Source organism: Eschrichtius robustus, chromosome 13 (genome assembly GCF_028021215.1).
Source record: "Eschrichtius robustus isolate mEscRob2 chromosome 13, mEscRob2.pri, whole genome shotgun sequence".
Lineage (NCBI taxonomy): Eukaryota > Metazoa > Chordata > Mammalia > Artiodactyla > Eschrichtiidae > Eschrichtius > Eschrichtius robustus.
Window position 1 is genome coordinate 79,411,934 of NC_090836.1, and position 19,629 is coordinate 79,431,562.

The 19,629-nt window shown below is 37.1% G+C and overlaps 1 protein-coding gene across 4 annotated transcripts in view; it reads left to right on the forward strand.

Moving 5' to 3' along the window:
- The first annotated feature begins 2,554 nt into the window (after positions 1-2,554).
- MRPL42 (mitochondrial ribosomal protein L42) overlaps positions 2,555-19,629 on the forward strand; it is a 39,937-nt gene continuing 22,862 nt past the window's right edge. The window contains exons 1-5 of one of the 4 annotated variants that reach the window (XM_068560890.1): positions 2,555-2,605; positions 4,195-4,333; positions 8,521-8,584; positions 9,783-9,867; positions 15,827-15,990. In XM_068560890.1, coding sequence (XP_068416991.1) covers positions 4,264-4,333; positions 8,521-8,584; positions 9,783-9,867; positions 15,827-15,990 — 383 coding nt within the window. In that variant the 5' untranslated portion in view covers positions 2,555-2,605; positions 4,195-4,263. Of the gene's footprint in view, positions 2,685-4,194; positions 4,334-8,520; positions 8,585-9,782; positions 9,868-15,826; positions 15,991-19,629 lie in introns of all 4 variants that reach the window. The other 3 variants (XM_068560888.1, XM_068560889.1, XM_068560891.1) reach the window with 3 other exon arrangements.

The following is a 19,629-nucleotide window of genomic DNA, read 5'->3' on the forward strand; positions in this document are numbered from 1 at the left end:
CTATCAGAAGGAACAGACAAAAACAATACATGTAATGCGTTTGAAGAACAATGCCTGGTACATAGCAAGTGCTCAAAACCAGAGCCAATTTTATGTAATAATTTTTGAAAAAGTTTTTAGAAAGATTTTCTCTAATGGCTTGGCAGTTAGATTGCTCTGGAGTCTTCAATCTCTGATTTTATAAAAAGTGACTTTATTCTGCAAAGCTAGAGAAGAAAAGAAGTCAATCCCCTTTTCAACTGAAGCCATTTGAAACCAACTCCAAAGTTCTACAATTTTGTCTGTTTTGTCACTTTACTAGCATGAATTTGAACTGCTTTTATGTAGGACAATGTAAGTTATTAACTGGTACTTCAAGTTTGTAGTTTTGGAAATTATAGCTTTAAACTTGCTGGCACCGAACTCTAAAGTTATGAAACTTTTCCTGACATGCCTCTCTTAGCTAGTCTCATATTGCAGTCTCTTGGTTTTCATACTGCCTCTCTCCCTGCCACTTCTGACAGGTGCTGGATGGCTGTCCTCCTCCATTGGACTGCTAAATGTTGGAATTCTCTGTCTCATGAACCACCCACCTTCAAGCCAGTCATCAATGCATCACCTGAAGTGTCTTTCCACTCTCTCAATTCCCACAGCTAATCAATCCATCATCATGTTCAGTTATCATTTCTGTACTTTTACACTATATCTGGACTCCTTTCCTCTCTCTCCATCCCCACTGTTGCCGCCATCCATCACGTCATCATCACCAGCTCTGAACTTGACTGCTGTGCAGCATTAGCCTCATTAGACTTGCTTGCAGTCTTGCCTCTCTCCAAACTGCTCTGCACAGTACAGCCGGAGTAATCTTTTTTTAAAAATAAGTCATATCATGTCACTTCTTTTGTGTTAACACCCTTCAGTGATGCCCTACTGTATTAGAATAACATCTACACAAATGGATCTGTGTCCTAATTCCATGTTATTACCACCAAGGCCTATAAAGCCCAGAATGACCTGCCCCTTACCCCATCTCCTGCTGCTCTCCTCCACACCACACTCCAGCATATAAGCTGTTTCCACCCCCTTTTAGACTTTTAAATTGTTACCTCAGCCTAGAGCCGTCTCCACTCTCTTTCGCATGCACATGGCTGGTTTCTTTCCTGGTCTCAGCTTTGTGAACCTTTCCTGGCTGCACTGAGTCTCCCTGTTGGTCAGTGGTCCCATTCTACTCACAGCCATCAAGACATGTCCTGTGGAATCATCTTTGATCCGTCCCTCTTCTGCTTTGCACAGTGAATGCTTGACAAGTCCAGTTGATAGTTCATTCAAATATGTTTCTCCTCTCTGTCTCTTCCTACAGCATAGTCCAGAAAGACATTACTGGGTGGCTTTGAAGGATGGACAAGACTCGAAAGGACAGAGATGGGTCCGCAATGTGAGCTTCCATAGGAGCAAAGATAAGCAGCAGAACCAGCCTGATATTCTGTGGGAAGTGAGGAGAGACATCATAGCAGTCCACATTTATGCTGTGAATGTAAGTGAACTTACATTCACTTATTTTCAATATTAAGGACTACTTCAGGACTATGGCCCTTAAATTTTTGAGAGGTTGATTAACCCCCTTGATTACATGTTAAAAGCTATGAATCCTTTTCAGAAAAATGTACATAAATCCGAAATTTTGCAGATCATGGAGGAAAGGAATTCCCAGGTGAAACTAGGCTTTATCAGTCAGTCACCTACTATCTTGAATACCTGCAGTGTTATTTAATTGTTTTATTCATTCTACAAATATTGGAGGCCTACGATGAGGCCAAGCACAGTTCTAGATATTAGATTTGTATACCGTATAGAACAAAATAGATACCTGTCCCTCTCGGCCTTCATGGATCTTGAATTCTGGCATAAGAGACAGACATTAAACAAGGAAACAAATGAAAATATAATGTCATATAATGGTAAATGTTATGAAAAAAATAAAGAAGGGCAATGGAACAAGGGCGGGTGAAGCTATTTTAATGATGTGGTCCTCTCTGAGATGATATTTGAGCAAGAGCTGCATAAACTAAGGCAGTGGTCATGAGAAGCAGTGAGAGAAGACCATTGCTGGCAATGAGAACAGGAAGTGCACAGGCCCAGGGGCCTTTTCTTCCCTCTAAGATACATGGCGAGGTCCAGGATCCTGCACGTCCTCCTCCCATAATGAATAACCACCACAGTTGTCAGAACATAGGTTGAAGGCTGTCCCATGCTTTCCCATTTCAAACGTCAAATCCAACCCCACGCCGCTTCAGTACTTCTCTGAAATGCCTCTTCCCCTAGGAAACCTAACTCATCCAAGGAGGGATATCAAGTTGCTCTAATTATTAGTATAAACTTTAAAAAATAGTGTTCGTTACTTTCTAAGGATATGTGTGGGGGCAGTGAATTTGTTTTTTGGGGTAGCGCCAGTAAAGTTGCAGGCAAGCTGCTGCAACTAAACGCGGGCGCACGTTGGGTGGATTCCCCGCCCCCCACCGCCTTACCCACGGCACCCGGGGCTCTTTCCGGCGGAGACTACATTTCCCAGAGTGCCCCGCGAGCCAGGAAGGCGCGTGGAGCGGTGTCTCCTAGGATCCGGGTTGAGGTAAGATGGCGGGCTCGCGGTGAGTCGCAGTCCAGGTAACCATTTCGCTCTCCTTCGCTCGTCTAGGAGTGCCTAAAAGGTGGGCAGGCCCAGAAAGTTTATAGGCAGCTGTCGAGGTCTCCTACCTGTCGTTTGCGGCAAGATAAAGCCTCTGGCATTACCAGACTCGGTCCGTCCTGCAGAAGGGCCGGCGTGTGGCCGCGCGCTTACCGTGGGGTCTGGTTCTGGTAGCCAGTTTCTCAAGCCTCAGTCCTTCCCAGACTCTCCGCAGTCTTCTATTGCTCCAGCGTTGAATTCCGGGCCAAGGGGTTTACCCTCTGAATTCTCTCTCTGGGGTGAATAATGTGACCTCTGGGTCTCGGACAGAGGGGACCTAACGTCCCCTAAAGTGTTTTGTTTCTCATTTCGTGGTCAGAAGCTGTGCGCTTGCGTTACACCCGTAGTACCTGTTAAGCAGCGGTAAAGTGGCAGGTAAACCGTTTGAGCTTTCGGAGCCTCGATTTTTTGTGTTTTAAATGGAGACGCCTACTTCACAGACTTGTGAAGGAGCATATAATGTATAGAAAAATGGGTCGTAAAGTGTAGGAGGCACACTGTAGGTACTCAGGGATGGCAGTGCTGACGTACCGACAGTACAAGGAATCAACCTGCATAGTTTAGCGACTAAGACTGATGAAATACGCTTTTATCACTGTGCGGGGGTGGTGGTGGTGGGGGGAATAGTCATCGAAGCCAATTGAAAACAAGTGATGTATGTCATTTATTCACAACAGACCTGGAGGTTGTGGTTGTTTTCCCCCATTTTACCGTGGAAGGAACTGAGGGTTGTTTCGTTAATGACTTGCCCAAACTTTCCCAGTTTGTAAGGGATTGACTCTGAAGTTCTTGGAAGCAATTGATTTAAATATTGTTGTACCTTAGTTTCTTCATGAATCAAAATAAAGATGCCTCTTATGATTAGGATGAGAGTAAAATGAACGGTAATGGAAGCACCTTGGAAAGTTAAAAAGCTTATATAAGAGGGCGAAATTTTATTTGGGACTTTGGGTGTTTATATGTGTTTCTTCAAGTCAGTATTTAATAAGCCAAGGCTAGGCCTTCTTGTTTAATATTTCATTTAATCAGAAACAGAATACCCCTTTAAGAGATGTAATAAACTCTTGTGTATGGTACCTGGGAGGTTGTACACCGACACATTTGCTTTATGAAAGGAGAATGCTCTGTGTAGCATGTGTGAGTGACTGTTTCTAAGAGTAATTACACATGGGCTGCACACTCATTGAATGGAAAGAACTACACTAGGTGTTGAGAAGTTTGCATTTAAGAGAAATAGTAATGGACATAGTTCTTGGGTTTCTGATCTTACTATGCATTTTGATGATGTTGCTCTTTGTACTGTATTGCCTGGAAATGGGAGGTTGTTTAAAAGTTTTGTGTTAGGCAGCTGTAGTTCTCAGTGGTGATCCTATTTTGTAGTGTTCAGTGTATTGTGTCACTTTAATTTATCATAGGTAGCACTGATTTTTCTTTATCTCTTATGCAGGGGTGAAAATAGGTATACCTAGAAGCAGTTTTTTTTTTTTTTTTAGAAGCAGATTTTAAAAGCAGTTTCTCTTCAAATCATCTTTCATACCACCTGATAAGCATCTTGATTCACCATGGCATTGGCAGCAGTAAAATGGGCGATATCAAGCAGAAGTATCTTGAAACATTTATTTCCAATTCAAAGTAAGTGAGTTTTTTAATGTTTAAAATGTTGTGTTTTTTAAAAATATCTATTTATTTATTTTGGCTGTGCCAGATCTTCGTTTTGGCATGCATGCGTTATCTAGTTCCCCGACCAGGGATCGAACTCCGGCCTCCTGCATTGGGAGCACGGAGTCTTATCCACTGGACCACCAGGGAAGTCCAATGTTTAAAAAGCTTTAAACTTTTTCAAATGTTATAGTAATACATGTTCATTGAAGAACATTTAATTTAGTTATTGTATATGCATGCTATTGTATAGGAGTGTAACGTGGAAAGATCTCTATATAGAAAGGGGAAGAAGTATGTTATAGAACAGTATATATCGTATGATCTCATTGTGCATTTAAAAGATTATTGACCATATATTTGTGTGTGTATATATGTATAAATGCAGAGTAAAAGATGTGGACCAAATAAGTTATCTCTGTAGACCACAAGTGGGATTTAACCCAGAGCAAGGGAGGGATTGCTAAAGAGGAACTTTTTCTAGTTTGAATCACTTATGTTTATATTTTCACATACTGCTTTTTTTAGTAGTTCTTAAAATTAGCAAAGGGCAAATTTACAATTCCGTCTTACAGGGTGATTATTGTTACTATTTTGGTGTGTTCTTTTCTGTTTTTTCTGTGTAATTAAAAAAAAATGTAATTTCTTCCTTTCTTTTCTGAAGAAACGTAGTCAAATATTTTCTTCAAAGCCTGTTAATACATGTTTGATAGTCAAAACACTGATCTATATAAATAGTCTATTAAAATCTTATTTCCTGACCAACCTTCTTTTCACTTTCCTTTTCCTCTGTCTGTGAACTGCATTCTCCCATTTGTAAAGAAGACATGGTTAGAAGGCTACAATATGTTTGCTTTTTCATGTTTAGTCAGCCAACTTTTTTTTACACATCTCTGCCTGACCTTAATTGCTTCCTTCATGTTTCCTGTTGACTACCATTTGTAATTGAACATTTTTATTGAGTTAAGAGGAAAAGAGTTGTTTGAAGACTAGGGTAAAAAGCTGTATAAACGAAAGTATAATTTAGTAAACAGAGGAGGAGATTGCCAGGAGACTGTAGGTGTACACTAAAATCATAGTGAAAACAAAACTGTAGTCAGCTCTTGATTACCTAGGAGCATTTTTTTGTTGTTGTTGAGAATTGTGGGAGAGACCTCTGCTGCTTAGTTTCCCTTTTGACCTGATAGGAACTCAGCCCCAAGGCTGATGGGAACTCAAACGTAATCAGTTTTTACCTAGCTCATGTCCTGAAACAGCAATTTGTCCTCACTCAGGTTAATCTGAAAACCAGTTCATCTGCCCCTGAATAAGTTAAAATTGTCTGTGTATACTTTACCAACTAGATTGTAAATTTGTACAGTGTCTATTTTAGTTTCCTCAGTGCTTCTCATACATGATAGGTGATAAATAAATGTTTGTTGAATGGATCTCAGTGAATCACAGTTGTCAAAATATCTGATTAGTGAAGAATTAATTTGGGTTACCCCAGAAAATTATTCCATTATCACTCAGTCATCCTAATAATTAGTGACTACCTAACTTCTTGCATCCTTAAGCCTCTTGTTCTACACAATTTCTATTATTACTACTGAAGGTAAAGTATTATTACTGTTACTATTGATATCTTATATGAAAAGGAAGGACATTAAGATTAGAGGCAAAGCAAAACTGTGATTGGAAAGTTCAATGAGCACAAATAAAAAGGCCTCCCAGTATTCCAGAAGGAACACTTAAAACCTTCCAAAATATACAGTCAATGTGGGAATTTTACAGCTTTTAAGCATATTAAGTCATTTGGTCTTTACAACTTTGAATTTTACAATAACTTACCTATCACGTGGCATTATTCTCTTTCTGAAGATGAAGGAACTTGAGTTCTCTTGCCCTCAGAAGCTCAACCAAAGTTGCATATCTGGTAAATTAGAGCTATGATCAAAACCTATGTCTTCCCAATATATTTTCTGCTATACCGCCTTTGTTGTTGTAATTTAAAATATTCAACATTTGAAAATGAAGTGGGGCTATCAGCTTTTATAGATCATGTCAAAATGCAATTGTGTGTGTGTATAAATATATATATGTAAAACAAGAAAAGCCTGTGAGTTGTGGAGAGCTGACTCTCATTGAAATTCTTTTCGGCACGTTGAGTTCATTTGGATTGATTGATGTTAACTTTGGCATCAGTTCTAATTATGCATTTAGAACCTCTGATACTTAACCATATCTAGAATTTTTCTCTTGATAAAATGTCAAATGCATTTTTCAAGTATTAATTATGCAGAAATTAACATTTTAGAGGCAGTTTGGCAATCTCTTCTTTATTAGTAGGAACTGTAGGGGACACAGTAATGAACAAGGTGGGATTCCTGGCCTTAAGGAACTTATTTAGACTTGTAGTTGAAACAGACACCTATGGAAACAATACCTGGAATATGATGTGGTAGAATGTGATGTATGTCATGAGGGTACAAACAAATGTCTGTGTTAGTGCAGAGTACAAATTTTGCAGTTTCCTGTTGAACTAAATACCGTTGTCTTGAGTTTTCCCTCCTGCCTAGTTAAGAATGGTAAATTCTGTCTGTCCTGCCTCTGCCACCAAACCCTGTTTCTTTCAGCAAACATGTACATCACTTAGCTGGTGTATTCAGAGAATACAAACTGCTTTTAATATTAATCCATACATAATTAAGAAGATCCCCAACAGTGTCAGACAAGAAAATAAAATGTGTAAATGATTTTTACATTACCCTCTGATTTGTCTTAATAAATGCTCTACTGTATTAGCACAGATAATTGAAAATTAATAAATCTTTTGAAAGATAAGGTTATATTTCTAATTCTTTGTATTTTGTTATCTTTACATCAATAGAATTTTGGGGTTGACATTTTGCTGAGTAATCTTTTATGATACTAATGAATTTTGTTAAGGTACTTTTAATGCATTGGAGTAAGAATTTATATTTAGACCTGCAAGTATATGCAATCCTTGGGGAAAGGAGAGTTTACAAAGATGGAAAACACATCTTTGTTTAGACATCTTTGATACATATAAATAACTGATGCATAAAAAAAGACACAATGATAGTATAGCAATGTCATATGGAATGTTGGTTGTGGGACATGTAAAATAGACAACTCTTTCTGTGATGGGGGATGTAGGGCAGGAAGGGGGAAAAGGATTTCATGGAAGGGTAGTATTTGACTCTTGAAAGATGAGTGGTATTTGAACAAAGTGGGGATGGCATTCCATACTGAGGAGCAAGTGGCTCAGTTGAGAGAAGTTGATCCTTGGTTTTAGCCAAGATATACAGAATTTTTTTTTAGCCATACTGAGCTACATTTACACTTTTTCTTTATATTTAAAAGAATATAATTTCTCTGAACATAGAGGAACCTTTCACAAGCTTTAAAAAAAGTAGTTATGGCTCTTGAATTTGCAGGTATTCTAAAAACGGAAAATATGCTTTGAAATGTTGCATTTTGATTGAGAACAGTTGATTTTGAACAGTTTATTTTGTATTTCATTACTTAAACACTCGCCCTTTATGAACTATGCACTCCAGTCACACTAAAGTTTTTATTTTATTTTATTATTTATTTATTTATTTGGCTGAGCCGCGCGGCTTGCGGGATCTTAGTTCCCCAAGCAGGGATCTCGAACCCAGACCCCGGCAGTGAAAGTGCTGAGTCCTACCCACTGGACCACCAGGGAATTCCCAACACTAAAGTTTTTAGAATACTCAGAAACTTTATGTTCTTTCTTTCCTCTGGTCCTGGCTCTTTTTATTCCCTTTGCAAGGAACACTGTACTCATCCCCTCACAACTCCAGCTTACTCCTTCATCCTTCAGGACACCTTAAACGTCTTAAACATCATCTCCAGCGGAAAAGCATTCTTGAACCTGTACACTCCTGTTTTGTAATCTGTCCATGTGTCCCTTTCACTCCCAGTGCTTACCCTTCCTAACAGGGCACCAGACTTGCACCCTTTTTGAGGTCAGGGACTGGATCTTAACTTGTTGAATCCCTAGCTCCATGTACAGCCCTGTTTCTTAGTGAATACAGTAAATAGTGGTTGAATGAGTAAAACTAGCTTTACATTGGTGTGAGGACATATGCTCAAATTAACTAAATCCATCTTACTGTTTGGGGTTTTTGCAGATGGAGCCTTATATTGTGTTTGTCATAAAACTACGTATTCGTCTCTTCCAGATGACTATAATTGGTATGTATTGAAATCCAATTGGAAAAAAAAAATAAGTTCGTTAGCTCTATCTGAAATGATTTAATTTTATTTCTTGTTTTGGTATTTTCTGCTTTCTTTTCTGATTATTCTTTCTTTAATTTTGTTTTTAAAAATTATTTCAGTGATCTTATTTACCAAGTGTCTGGGCTTATAAATGGTTTAAATAAAAATCATTATCATTGTGTTTCAGTGAATACTTCATTTGTTGTAAGACAGACTTGCTGATAGAAATGCTATCTTTTCTTTCTGAAGCATTCTTTAGCTTTTTGGAGAAGCTAAATACTTTTTATGGTTTTCTCTTAGGGTTCATATCTATTAGCTTAAGCAGTTATTTATCTTATCTTTTGTTAACATTGAATAATCCTAAATTACAAATATTTAATTCAACCACAATTTATTTGGTACTTATTGTAGTCAGTATGCTCAGAACTAGGAATAACGTATGAATGAAATATTGTCCTTTATCTCTATAGCAGAGTCTTATGTGCAGAAACTACAACATGTTTTCTTAAGTTACATTGTTTTTATTGTGAATTTTAGTAAAAATATATTTTCTTCCCTCTTGACACCAGTTTTAATTGTAAATTTAGTAAGTATTAGGATAGTGATGAAATAAGACTAGGTAATAGGTAGCACTTTTGAACCTGAAAAGATTGAGTCTTATATGACGTGTTTTGCATTATGCCAAAGGCATTTGGAGAAATGCTGATCTAGAAAAAGTACTCAGCTACAATCTTTATGATTGGAAATTCAGGTTATCCTTTACCTGGAAGATTATGTATTTTGCTGATCTTCAGTTTTAATAATTTAAGTAATCTCCTTACAGCTTTAAGGTAGCTTTTAGATAAGGAAAAGAAGTTCTATTAATAGTGATGAATGAACATGAAGATCTCTTCCAAAGGTTAAGAAAACAAATAACTTTAACCAAACAAATAATTTGAAGAATAATTTATATAAAATAGTGGGTAATGCAGTAAAGGTTTGTTGTGGTAGTTAAGCTGACATATTTTGTGGGATGGTATGAGTTGTCCCCTGTAATATGGGTACCTGGTTTGCCAGTCCAGTGACATGATGGCATTTATTCTTCAGGGATATGTGATTAATAAATTTTAGCTCTAATAATCATTTTGCCTTGAATACAGTATAACTCTGTTTCTAAAACATTCTTTTTTTTTAGCAAAGTAGAGCTTGCTTTGACATCTGATGGCAGGACAATAGTATGCTATCACCCTTCTGTGGACATTCCATATGAACACACAAAAGTATGTATAAGAAAATCTCTTGTAATTTTTAATTTGTTGTTGGACTATTCACCCTTCTTTACAGTATCCAAAGAGAAGGGAATTGTTTGATTTTCTTTATTTGGTTTAGATCTTCTTTTGGCTTTTTTATTTTACTGTTTTGATTTTTCTCTTATTTCTTTTCATCATTTTTCTCTAAAGGTTTTTTTCAGTACACAAAGTGAAACGTTTAAACACAATTACGGCATCAGTTTTCTGGTCTAAAATTTGGTAGATTTCTGACTAGGGATCAAACACACCTAGTATAAATTTTAAAAACACATTGTCCCATACTACTATATATTGCAATCTAATAAATTATGAAAAGTTTGTATTTTAGTGTACTGTTTCATAACTTTTATATTGTGTTGGTTTTGATAATCCTTTTAATGTTGGGTGAATTTCTTCTTTTCTCGGTTAGTTTTTTCTTTTGCTTTTTTTTTTTTTAATATAAATTTATTTATTTATTTATTTTTGGCTGTGTTGGGTCTTCGTTGCTGTGCACGGGCTTTTCTCTAGTTGTGGTGAGCAGGGGCTACTCTTCGTTGTGGTGTGCAGGCTTCTCATGGCGGTGGCTTCTCTTGTTGCAGAGCATGGGCTCTAGGCATGTGGGCTTCAGTAGTTGTGGCTTTTGGGCTCAGTAGTTGTGGCTCACAGGCTCTAGAGTGCAGGCTCAGTAGTTGTGGCGCACGGGCTTAGTTGCTCCGCGACATGTGGGATCTTCCCGGACCAGGGCTCGAACCCACGTCTCCTGCACTGGCAGGCAGATTCTCAATCACTGCACCACCAGGGAAGCCCCTGGTTATTTTTTTCTAATGGGCCAACATGGGCATATATTTTAAGTGGCCTAGTTTAATTTTTTCCATATTTCTTCAAAAGCCAGGCACTAGATAAAGGAGGTTTTGTTTTTATTTTTAATGTAATTTAACTTGACCCAAGTCTTTTTATTATTTTATATATGAATAGCTTCCTCTTATTTCTTTAATCCCTCTTCTACTATATTTCGTAATGTTTGATTTGCTTTTTGAGGAGAAAATAATTCGTCACATGATGCATCTAGTGATACCTATTTTTAAAAATCATCATTAGGGCCAGAGTACCGGTTTGACAAAACAAATTAATGTTATTTTACTAGTTTGTATTCCCTTTTTAAAACCTCACCATTTTGTCTGCCTGCTTTGTATTCTAGCTAGATACCATAAGCAATATTCCAGTATTCCTTTTTTGTTTCATTTCTTTGGACTGTGTGTAGAAAATAGGAGTAAGTCACTGACTTTTGGCCTGTAAACCTCTAGCTCATACTATATTGTGCCTTCTTACATTGTTATTTTTTGTTATATTTCTGGTTACGTGCTTTATCCTTGTTTTAGCAGTTTATACTAAGAAGCCCAGGACTGTGTGGTCATTTCTCAGTATCCAAACTCTCATCCCCATATGGCTCTTTGCATCCCTGAATCTGATGCTTTTCCTATCCTTCCCAACTCTCAAAACTTTTCCACTGTACTTTTAGAACTTAATATCATCATTAAAATCTCTCATAACCTTAACTTCTTCCAGAATGTTGCCTTCACCTTCTGACTCTAACAGAAACTTGGCTGTACCCTGGTGTCATTGCTTCCCTAGCACTCTTAAGTAGTTGTGCTTTTCTCTCCTAAACCCTTTTACTACTGAGCGTAGAGATGGAATAGGTGTCCCTGTGGCTCTTCACTGTCATATCCAGATCATCTTTCCTCCTCCCTAACAATTTCTAGCTTTGTAGTTTGTATCATTAAACCATACCATCTACTTATCTTTTTTCTTTTGCTGTTATCTGTCATCCCGCAATTCACTTCTCCTCACCCTCACGTGCCCCCCATCCCTCCACTCTTCTTTGAAGATTTTAGATGTACTCTCACACTCTCCAACACTGTGTCCTAATTCTTTGTTATTTCAGTGTCCATGTAGATGATCTGTCTACTACCCCAGCCTCTTACTTTTTGATCTTTTTTCCGCATGGGAGTGGAGCCCCCCAGTCCTGTGGTTGTACCCTAGAGATGTTTTAATCACAAATAACTCCTACTCCTTCCTCCCAATCTAGATTTTTAAGAATTCCACTAGCTTACTACCAACTCCCCCTAGTTTCCCAGCTTCAGGAATTATTCATCCCCTCATTAAGACCTGCATCAATTGATTGAACCACTTTTTCACAGTCCTTCATGTATCTTGTACATTCTCACTTCTTTCCTTACCCAGCATAGATTCCATGGTCATCATCATAATCACTCCCTTGCGTACATACCCATCTCCCTGCCTCTTTTTCTGTTGAACTCCCTTTGTTGTATCAGTTGTCTCCTCTCCCATGTCCTCAGTATTCCTCTCTCTAGTCTAGGAGATCACTCCTGTCAGTTCACACTAATCACTCTACTGCTACCACACTGGCCTCCATGCTGTTCTTTAAGGTAAGTACTTAGGAAGCTCCTGCCTCAGGGCCTTTATAGTTACTGCTTCCTCTGCCTGGAATGCTTTTCCCCCAGAAATCCTCATAGTTTATTCCCTTTCCTTTAGATCTTTCCTTAAGATCTTTCCTTATTTGTTACCTAGAAACCTTCCTTGCCATTACATTTAAAATAGTACCCCTGCCCCTGGAATCCCTATTGTCCTTCACTTTGCTTTACTTTTCTTAATAGCATTTATCATTTCTGGCGCACTGGATATTTTCTTGCTTTTCTGTCTCCCTCCATTAAAATGTAAGCTCCATGAGGACAGGGCATTGTCTGTTTTGTTCCCTGCTATATCCTCAGCACCTGGAATAATACCTATACTTGGTAGGTGCACAATAACTATTGTTGATTAAATAAATAAATTTGGCCCTCTCTTTTCTTTTTTTTGCAAGACTTCTTTAATTATTATTTATTTATTTTATTTTTATGGCTGTGTTGGGTCTTCATTTCTGTGCGAGGGCTTTCTCTAGTTGTGGCAAGTGGGGGCCACTCTTCATCGCAGTGCGCGGGCCTCTCACTATCGCGGCCTCTCTTGTCGCGGAGCACGAGCTCCAGACGCGCAGGCTCAGTAGTTGTGGCTCACGGGCCCAGCTGCTCCGCGGCATGTGGGATCTTCCCAGACCAGGGCTCGAACCCGTGTCCCCTGCATTGGCAGGCAGACTCTCAACCACTGCGCCACCAGGGAAACCCCGGCCCTCTCTTTTCATGCTTAAGCGTTTTCTGTTTTAAGGCTAAGAGATATTTACATGGAGAAGCATGGAAATTTTTTGTTTCTCAAGTAATAAATTATAGATTGGACTTTATTTACAATAAGAAACATTCTCGAAAACATATTACTGTTAAAATATGTTCTTTTTGAATCCAGATTTACAAATTTCATGAAGGTAGTACATAACATTAAATAACTATATTTAAAGGTGACTTAAAATTTAGATTTGATTTTCTTCTTTTCTCAAGGAAGTAGCTGCAACTCTAGTGGACCCTTTCATTCTCTAGGCCCTGGAAAGCATATTGCATACAGAGATCCTGGTCATAAGTAGAAACACCTACTGACACTGGCTTTAGGAAAGTTAAGGTGATTTGTATCTTTGGTTTTCTGGTGATTTACATTTGAATCTAAAAGATGTTGATTATTTTCCATGGATCCAGGTAAAAAGATCCTTCTTTTCTGTTTCGGCCAGGTATGTGTTTTATTAAAACTAAAAATATTTTTCTAGAATTTAGGATTTCTGATTTAGGAAGATAAAGATTTTAAACCAGGGGCAAAAAAATAATGATTTGGAAAAATAAAGTAAAAATGTAAGTACTAGGAAATTCTTTTTAGTGGTTGATTAGGTGGAAAATTTCAAAAGTCAAATTTGAAAATTCTTAAGAAAAACAAGGGAAATTCAGGATGACAGTTCTGAATGTTTTTTTACAGTTGAAATTCAGTTTTATTTTAGTTTTTACCTTTTACTGAAATATTCATGTACCCTTTCTTTGAAGTTTGATCAAGGAGATCAAATACAACCTAAAAATCAGTTCTGAGTCTGCAGAGGCTTTTGGTTTAGACTTCGAAGCAGCCATTAATTCCAATGTCTTTTATCTGTGTGCCTGGAAGAGAAATACAAAGCAGAGAGAATTTGTGATATATTAGAATTGAGCCTGTTGGGAATAGGAAGAGAGACAGTGAACATTTATTAACACTTGAAAATAACTGTTTGATAATAGTTAAAACATTTGATCTTCAGCAACAAGTATAGTAACCTAAAAGAAAACTATAGGCTCTAATCTAGCCTTTGCTAGTATACCTCAGGGTCTGATAGTAACTTGCAAAGACACTTAAATATTAATATTTCACTCTACATGTAAGAGATGATCATATAAAATTACTTAAAATGTCTAAGGAGCGCTTTTTCTTTAAATAAATTTATATCACTGTTTTCCTGTTTGAGGCCTTAAAATAAATGTTAACAGCTACCTACCATTGTTGAACTCAAAGAGTATAAGGGACAGCTCAGCATGTTATTTCACTTAATCCTCATCAAACCCTTATTAGGTAGATAATTACTCCTTAGGGAGTAAGGGAGATTAAGAGCTTAAATAACTATTCCAAGGTCACAGAGATAGTAGTTATTGACCAAAGCCCAATTCCTGACCTCTTCATTATACTTTCTCTTTATTCCCTCCCACACTAAGGAAGTGGTTCCTTATTTCTACTTAAATCAAATTGTTACACTTAAATCTAACTTTGAAAGCTTTTCATAATCTGATTTCTCGAGATCCATTTTTTAAGATCACCTGCTTATTGTATGTTTTTACCTACTTTGCTTTATTTATAATGTTTGTTATTCCTTCTAGAATTCATTCTGCACTCTGTGACAAGGCTCTGACTTAGCTCCTGTTCTATTTCTCACTAATATCTTTGTTAATTTGCATCTCTATAGTACTTAGTCAGTTGTGCCACCATCATGTACTTATATATTGCCTTCTAAAGAGCTTTTATTTTTTCATGTACATAAACTAAATAAATATGAGTCTATGCTGTAACATTCAGTACAGTGGTAGAATGTAGCAGTTGTCATTAACAGTGTGTGAATGTAAAGACATCTGTGTTTGAATTGTTTCCTTTTTGATGGTAAATTCAGGTTTTCATTGTGTTGTAATACATATATATGGTATTTGTAAAGCAAGGCAATGTTACAGTCTTGTGTTACATATGTTATCACTTAATATTTAAAATATAGGTAGCTTGACTTTCCAAGACACTGATTTTTAAGGGCTTTAGTCAGCCAGCGTTGCTGATGGGCATATGTTATATCACTCGTGTTGGGAGGAGATGAGATTTTTTTAGTAATTAATGTCTTTGGGGGAAAAAACTACTCGAATTACCATAAAGCATCATTTGATGGCATTTCAGGCACCTAAAATGAAAACATTGAAAAATTTCCTGCTTCTTTTGGATATAAGAAATGTCATTTTCTATTAAAGGTTTTTCATTGTCTCTTACTTTAATGGTATGCAAGGTAGAGACTAAACTTTTAAGTTAAAAAATAATAATGGGCACAATTTATAGTTTTGAGAAATAGAAACTAAAGTAATAAGTACTTTATTATTGGGGGAAAATAACTTTAAATAAGAACTTTATTATTGGAAAGGAAACCCAAAACTTGATATGAGAAGAAAAATATTTCTGGGGAATTCCCTGGCAGTCCAGTGGTTAGGACTCTGTGCTTCCACTGCAGGGGGCACGGGTTCGATCCCTGGTCAGGGAACTAAGATCCTGCATGGTGTGGCCAAAAAAAAAATTCTGATTCTTTAATGAATAGTGCAACTAAGTGAAACTGTTCTGATGACTTATTTACCCACCTTTAGGTACGATAATGAAGTACTCAGTGTGGTAATTATTTTACTGTAAACTCAATCAGATGCTGGCTAACATTCCTACATTTTGATGTTGTTCATTGCTGACGATTTTGCAGCCTATCCCTCGGCCAGATCCTGTGCAGAATAATGAAGAAACACATGATCTAGTGCTGAAAACCAGATTAGAAGAAAAAGGTGAACACTTAGAGCAAGGACCCATGATAGAACAACTTAGCAAAATGTTCTTTACTACTAAACACCGTTGGTATCCTCGTGGACAGTAAGTTCTATTTTCTTTTCTTCTTCAACTCTCACTGAACACTAAAAAAATACATAACTTTCCTTCTGTTAACAAACTTCTGAGGTTGTACTTTGCATGAAGGAATTAACACCCAGTATGATCACCTATTAAATTGTATTTTAAAATCTACATATATAGAGTAGCTAAAATGAAATAGTACTTCTTTTCCTTTATTTTAGTGGGGGAGTTTAACCAAAGCTTTCAGGGAATTTTGCAAGAGTTCTTGAAAATTTTTCCATTCTGTGATGTAGTCATTTTATGTATTGTTTTTATTCATCTTCTTGATGAATACTTGATCTTGTCCTCAGCCCTCTATCCATTTATTTAACAGATTTTGAGTTATTGCAGAAAAAATTGGGGTACAGCAAATGATTGGGCAGTATATATATTTTTCAGTTCCTTTAGGAACTACAGTTGCCCCTCTGTTTCCAAGTACTCACATTTTATTACATTGATTCTTACCTCGTATCTAACTCTGGCTTTAATTTGTTTACTTCTTTTGATTCTTATTTCTTTCATATCTATCTTATTCCCTACTAAACTAAGAAACTAAAACTAAGAAGTGGCTTTTTAAAATTGTTTGTTTGAGCAAACTTTGTTTTTATTCACTTGTTTTATTCACTTTGCTTTTATTCACCCAGTAACTAGCACTGGGCTGGCACATTTATGGCAGGACATGCTTATGGAATTAATGAATATGCAGTCATTCAGCTGCTTGAAGTGATGGGTGATCAAAAACACAATCGTTGTTTGTAAGTTGTTTATAGTCAAGGAAGGAAGATAGTAGAGTAAATAAACAAATCAAGAGATTGACATTTGAAGGATGGTTAGGAGTTAGCCATGGAGAATGGGGAAAAGGCTTCACAGGCTGAGAACAGTATGTCATAGAGTAAGCTGGGGAAACTGCAAGTAGTTCAGCTTGGATGGGACCCAGAATATGAGGAGGGAATGTAAAAAGGGTCTTATGAAGGATTTTGTGTTGTGCTGTGGAGTTTAGGTTTTATTTTCATTGCCAAATTCTAAGAGTCAAACTGACATCCCCAAAGTTTATGCATTAGGAAATCCTTAAGTAGGTTCTGTATTTGGGATAAGGTGATGCATGGAAAGATTGGAGTCAGAGGGACTTGCTATGAAACTGTTACAATAGTCCAGGTGAAATTTGTTGAAGATCTACATGAAAGGACCAGCAACGGGAACAGAAAGGGGGAAAGTTAAAGAGAGGACTATGTTTAAGAACTGTAGTTAACAGCAGTAGTTCACCGGACTTGATGTGGGTAGGGAGAGATAAGGAAGAGGTAGGAGACCTCTCAAGTTTCTGACAGAGGTGTTCAGGTAGATGGTGGTGCCACTCATACAAGCGGGGAAACAGAGAGTGAGGAAGATAAACCTATTGTTGGTTATGTTGAGTCTGAAGACTCTGTGGATCATCTGGTGGGGAGCAATTCTGAAAGCAGCTGCATGTATGGACCTGGAGCTTGGTTTACATTTTTAGTTTCTCTTTAGAAGGTACTTTCTCCCTTATCTGTAGTTACAATAGAGATTCCTCAGGGCTCTGCCTTATACTCCATGTCTTGCTAAAATTTGTTCTGAGAGCTTCAATTACATTCATTATATAGATGACATGCAACCTGCTCCATTATACATTTTTTAATTTCCTCAGCCTTATTCCCAATGTCATTGTTCTTAGAATATTACTAACTAGATATCTGTCCAAACTTTTAACTTCATTACAACAAAACACAGCTCTTCTTTTCCTGTCTTAAAAAGCCCCTCCCTTAATAATCTTTCCGTAATAAAAGTGATATTTCTGTATCGATTTCCCAAGGAAAAAATCTGTGATTTTTTTTGGCCACTGTAGTGCCTTTTTTTTTTTTTTAAATAAATTTATTTATTTTATGTATTTATTTTTGTCTCTGTTGGGTCTTCATTGCTGCATGCGGGCTTTCTCTAGTTGCGGCGAGTGGGAGCGGGCTTCTCATTGTGGTGGTTTCTCTTGTTGTGGAGCACGGGCTCTAGGCGTGCGGGCTCAGTAGTTGTGGCACATGGGCTCTAGAGCACAGGTTCAGTAGTTGTGGCACACGGGCTTAGTTGCTCCGCGGCATGTGGGATCTTCCCGGACCAGAGCTCGAACCCGTGTCGCCTGCATTGGCAGGCGGATTCTTAACCACTGTGCCACCAGGGAAGTCCCCTGTAGTGCCTTTTTTTTTAAGGTAAAACAATATTTGTTTTTATTTATTTGTTGAAATACAGTCAACCTACAATGTTACATTATTAGTGTACAACATAGTGATTGAATATTCTTATAGATTATACTCCATTTAAAGTTAATACAAAATAATGGCTATATTTTCCTGTGTTGTGCAATATATCCTTGTTGTTTATTTATTTTATACATAGCAGTTTGTGTTTCTTAATCCCATACGTCTATCTTGCCCCGTCCCCTTTTCTCTCCCCACTGGTAACCACTAGTTTGTTTGCTATTTATGTGAGTCTTCTGTTTCTGTTTTGTTATATACATTTGTTTGTTTTACTTTTTAGATTTCACATATAAGTGATAACATAGAATATTTGTCTTTCTCTGTCTGACTTGTTTCACTAAACTTAATACTGGGAATCCCCTGGTGGTCCAGTGGTTAGGACTTCACGCTTTCACTGCTGAGGGCATAGGTTCAATCCCTGGTCAGGAACTAAGATCCCGCAAGCCACACTGCGTGGCAAAAAATAAATAGATAAATAAAACTAAAGTTTAAAAAAAAACCCATAATACTATCTAGGTCCATCTACGTCGCTGCAAATGGCAGAATTTCGTTCTGTTTTATGGCTGAGTAATATTCCATTGTATGTATTTACCACATCTTCTTTATCCATTCATCTCTTGACCACCATAGTGTCTTTCAATTTCTGCATCTGTTTTATGTCCCCTTCCTTGATTTTTCTTTCTTATTTAGTATCCACTTTGTTTATGCATGCAGTCTGGGTTTTTCCCTCTTTGTAATTGTAAGTTAGGTTATGGGAAAACAAATTAGCAAGCCATTATATAGCCACGTATCTAAATCACTGCTGTATTCTAAGATTTCTTTCCATGATTCATAACATTGTTCATGTTTATCTTTTATTTCTGTCCCATTAGGTAGATACTTTAGTTCAGGCCCCACCTTGAAATTTTTCTATAATGGCTTTCAGTACCTGTTTCTTTCCTGCATGTTTCATGTTGCTGCAGTTTTTTTACCATCTTTTGTTCATAACCAAATCGCTAAAGTTATAAATATCCTCTGTAGATGTGTAACATGAAGGGGGCAAGACTGAAGGCAAGAAGACCATTGGGGAGTCTTAAAGCCAAACATGTTATCTCCAGACATTTTTGTCTAGTACCCCACCTATGTTTAATCTTATTACTTATTTAATCTTATTACTGCTAATTAGCTTTGACTGCTAATTAATTTAATCTCTGTAGTATGTCTTGTCCCATCAGGATTTCTAGGCACTTTCAGTTATAAGCAGACTTTTTTTTTTTTTTTTAAGATTTTTAGAAATTTCATGTAATGTCTGAAACATTTATATTAACATATTTCCATACATATTTCCATACAAATACAAATATAAGATTTTTAGAAATTT